The following is a 3889-nucleotide window of genomic DNA, read 5'->3' on the forward strand; positions in this document are numbered from 1 at the left end:
GCTTCAAACTACAGCTTCAAACTTTTTAACTTCAAACTATGAACATTATATTAACTGTAAACAACAGTTTATAGTATACTTAAATAAATATAAACAAATAGAAAAAACAGCTTCAAACTTCAAACAATCTTTTGGAGTTTGGAGTCAAAAATGTATTATTTTGTTTGCATTTATTTCATGAAATTTCACCATTTTATGATTTGTTTATACCTATCTTTTCTATCTTGTTACTTGAACACACTGAGTACGAGAAAATGTGTACTGCCCCTTTAAGAGACTACCGTAGGCTAAGTGTAGCTGTCGTCATACTTTTCAGTCTTCGGTTGCTGGTCTGCCGTTGACTCTTGCCTTCTCGCCCCTCTTTTAACGCAATTGTTTTGTTGCATTTGCTGCAAGTCGCGATGTTTGAATATTTTTGTGCGAAATACAGCCACACTTTGGACCGTTTAGCTTTCGGTATTTTCTCTGTTAAAAGGTTGATGGCTAGTTCTGTTTGTGCTTGCTCTGTGAAATGCTGCATGCTCTTCACTGTCATAAGACTGTTGCTATGAAAACACCAATGAGCGTGAGCGACACAGGACAACGTTTACATTGGGAGCTGGGGCAGTTTTACATGTGCCCCGCGGAATCTGCCTAGCAACCGTTTTCAATTGGCTCAGGCACCGAAATGAAGCACCGAAATCTGCGTTGCATTTCGGTCCGGGTAGGTACCGGTTGTATTGGAACCGGTTCCATATTGGTACCGGTTCTCGGTACCCAACCCTACTCATAAGACTAAATAAAAGTCATGCCATGAGATGCCATGGATGTCATGCCAGAGCGCAAGGCACCAAAGAGGCGATGGAAATGACATCCTGGTACTCAGACACACTCACACACATACACGCACACACACACACACACACACACACACACACACACACACACACACACACACACACACACACACACACATTATAGGCTCATTACCACGGGTGACTGTGGGGTGTCCAGGCTGGTCTCTGTTCTGCTGTCCTCTGCATCACTGTCCTTATCACTGCTACTGTCATTCACAAAACACATCTGCAAATTCACCCCATTCTGGTGCCTGTCAACATCACATCAGAGCACAAACATCAGATTAGACAAAGATTTTTAAAAGACAAATAGTGTTATCATCACAGCAAAAAGACAGGTCACATCTTGGTGTTGGTTTTCAGTTAGGTCAGACCGCAAATTAAGTTATGAGTGACAGCCATCCAATATACAATACAAATGAGAATAGAACATTTCAAGAACCATTGGGGCCAAAGGGGCCCTGAATCTTATTACAGAAACAGGAGCCATGCATACCTCAAGTTCATTACATGCTTAGTGTATTTGCAATATGGACAGCAGATTGCAACTAAAAAGCTAAAAAATAACTGGAGTCTGAAGCAACGTTATGCAGCAATCTGTATCCAGTTTGATGATGGTGGCTGCATCCCGCTGACTATTTCAGTATGTATTGTGTATGTAAGGTCAGTCAAGCTCCACAAGCAAACACAAACCAAGACAGGGGTATGATTTTTCTTTTTTAAAGCTTGCATGACAATGCTCAAAATTACATTTCCTCTGATATGTGCACCATTGTCACCCACAGCACGCCCCCCCACCCCCAAACTGCATTCACAAATGAGAGTCTCAGCTATTCATGCTCATACAGGGCAGACATTTTGTATTCAGATGTTATGCATGTACATTTGGAAAAGTGTGTTTGTGTGTGTGTGTGTGTGTGCAAACGAGCATATTTATTTTGTTGTCCACATAAGCAACCATAAAAAGATACTATATTGCTGCCAAATCAGTCCTGGCTACATACTATATTAACTGTTAGAGGCATTCTTTGGAGTCTTTAAGGGAAAGCCAGGTATTTTCTTCATTTTTTCTACTTTTCACTCCTCTCGTATTCTCTCACAACTTGTTTGCTGAGAAGGTTCTTTGCTTCTAGAATTGAGGTTTCAGTCGTACAACACTCAATTACAATCCCAACCATTAGCGCATGCTTTGCATATCGAGAGGAACTGCCATATACATAAACACATGCACACATGCAACACAGAAACCCATAAAAGACGATGAACAGTCTAGATGACATTGCACTGTTCTGTCCCCTGGTGGGCAATCACATTATATTACTTCAAGCTTATCTTTAATATAACATTTCCTTGCTATGCATAGCACCAAATACAAAAAACACTGCTATATTTTATTACCATTACTTCACATTTCATTTGTTACCATGTAACGGAAACGTACCGTGAGGATAGAGAGGTCTTGCTGAAGCCTGTGTAGATGACTGGCCCGTCGTCATAGAAACTGCCCAAAGCCAGTTTCTGCCTGATGGACTCCCTCTCATTTCTCTGGGCCTGTGTAATAAGACATCAGCACCAGAAAACTAGACCATCAGCCTCTAAATCCCATCAGAATAGCAAATTAGGCGTGTGAAAATGAATATATTTGTGTGATGGAATTGACAATGGTGACACAGATGATCCAGTTTAGAATTGCCATGTGATGTAAATAGAGGCCCATTGTGATTGACAGAACTGAATGAAGTCAACAGAACAGAAGCGCTTAAAAGGGAATTGCTGGAGAAGTGAAATGGAGTCTGTCTTCGTGCTGGAGGTGAAATCCTTCCTGATTCAATGAGCCACACATAAAGGAGAAAGAGCAGAGCAAGCCTGAGGCAGTGCTCACAAAATACACACACACACACACACATACACACACCCACACACACACACACACACACACCCACACACACACACACACACACACACATGTATATATATATATATATATATATATATATATATATATATATATATATATATATATATATTCACATGTAATGTCATGGTTGAAAGATACTTAGGCCTAGAAAAGGTTTAAGGGTTACATAATATTTTTAGCATTTCACAAAATAAATTTACAAAATTAAAATAGTGGAGAGAATATTTTTTTTTCTGTTCAGAAAACAAAACCAGATCTGAAAGAACATAGAAATCATTTTGCCACTTTGCTTTTCTTCCTCCTTTCTCTTCCTAATCCTTAAGTGCATACCATTCAGTGTGGGAATTTTTAGCTGCCCCATGTAAACAATGACACTCATGACATAAAAAAAATACCCAGTTCTCTTTTCTTATTTCTGCCTTTCTCTTTGTCAACTCAATCTGTGATGCATTACAAGATAAGCTTCATTACTGTAACGTCATCAGTTACATCATTAACTCTCCAATGTATCCAGAAAGTGAGAACAGGCCAAGAGCCACCTACGTTAATATTTCCAGCTCTGTTTAGAAGATCAAGAGGTAATCTGAGAATATACACTACAATCAGTGCATATATAAAATACACTTAAATACAGTCTCATACCTAAAACACCATACAAATAAAAATTCAGTTTCCTGTTACATGTTTTACACCTAACAGGCTGATTCATCCCATTCATTAAACTCAATCTTCCTTTATAAAAATGAACAGAGTAGATGCCTCATCAGTTCTCAACCAGAAAACAAAACATCACACAATGACTCCATATTTAGCACTCTTGACACGCTCATGGTCTTATACAGTGTGTATAGCATCTACAAAAATCAATACAATGACAAGGCTAAATCATTGTCCTTTCTTCAACACATTCTGCATTCTGAATGATGTGCTGTTCACAGCAAGAGAACACAATAGCACAGACTGTGAGAACAGTCCTCTCACCTGGTAAATGCACTTCTCTTGATGAACCATCTTGTATCAACACATTGTAATACACAACAGCAGCGGTAGCAGCAACAGCAACCCTGCCCTTCTCCTTCACTGCAGTGTCTGAGCTACACCCTGGAGACGAGCAGATTTACTGCAGCTCCACACG

The 3889-nt window shown here is 39.6% G+C and overlaps 1 protein-coding gene across 1 annotated transcript; it reads right to left on the bottom strand.

The window, feature by feature from the left end:
* Nucleotides 1-954: 954 nt before the first annotated feature.
* LOC105899149 (schwannomin-interacting protein 1-like) lies at nucleotides 955-3889 on the bottom strand. Its single transcript, XM_031559387.2, has 3 exons — nucleotides 3736-3889; nucleotides 2278-2387; nucleotides 955-1087 (listed from the first exon to the last, which is right to left on the bottom strand). Exons 1-3 carry the CDS (start codon nucleotides 3763-3765, stop codon nucleotides 955-957), a joined length of 273 nt encoding a protein of 90 aa, XP_031415247.1. The 5' UTR covers nucleotides 3766-3889.

The sequence above is a fragment of the Clupea harengus genome, chromosome 22 (genome assembly GCF_900700415.2).
Source record: "Clupea harengus chromosome 22, Ch_v2.0.2, whole genome shotgun sequence".
NCBI lineage: Eukaryota > Metazoa > Chordata > Actinopteri > Clupeiformes > Clupeidae > Clupea > Clupea harengus.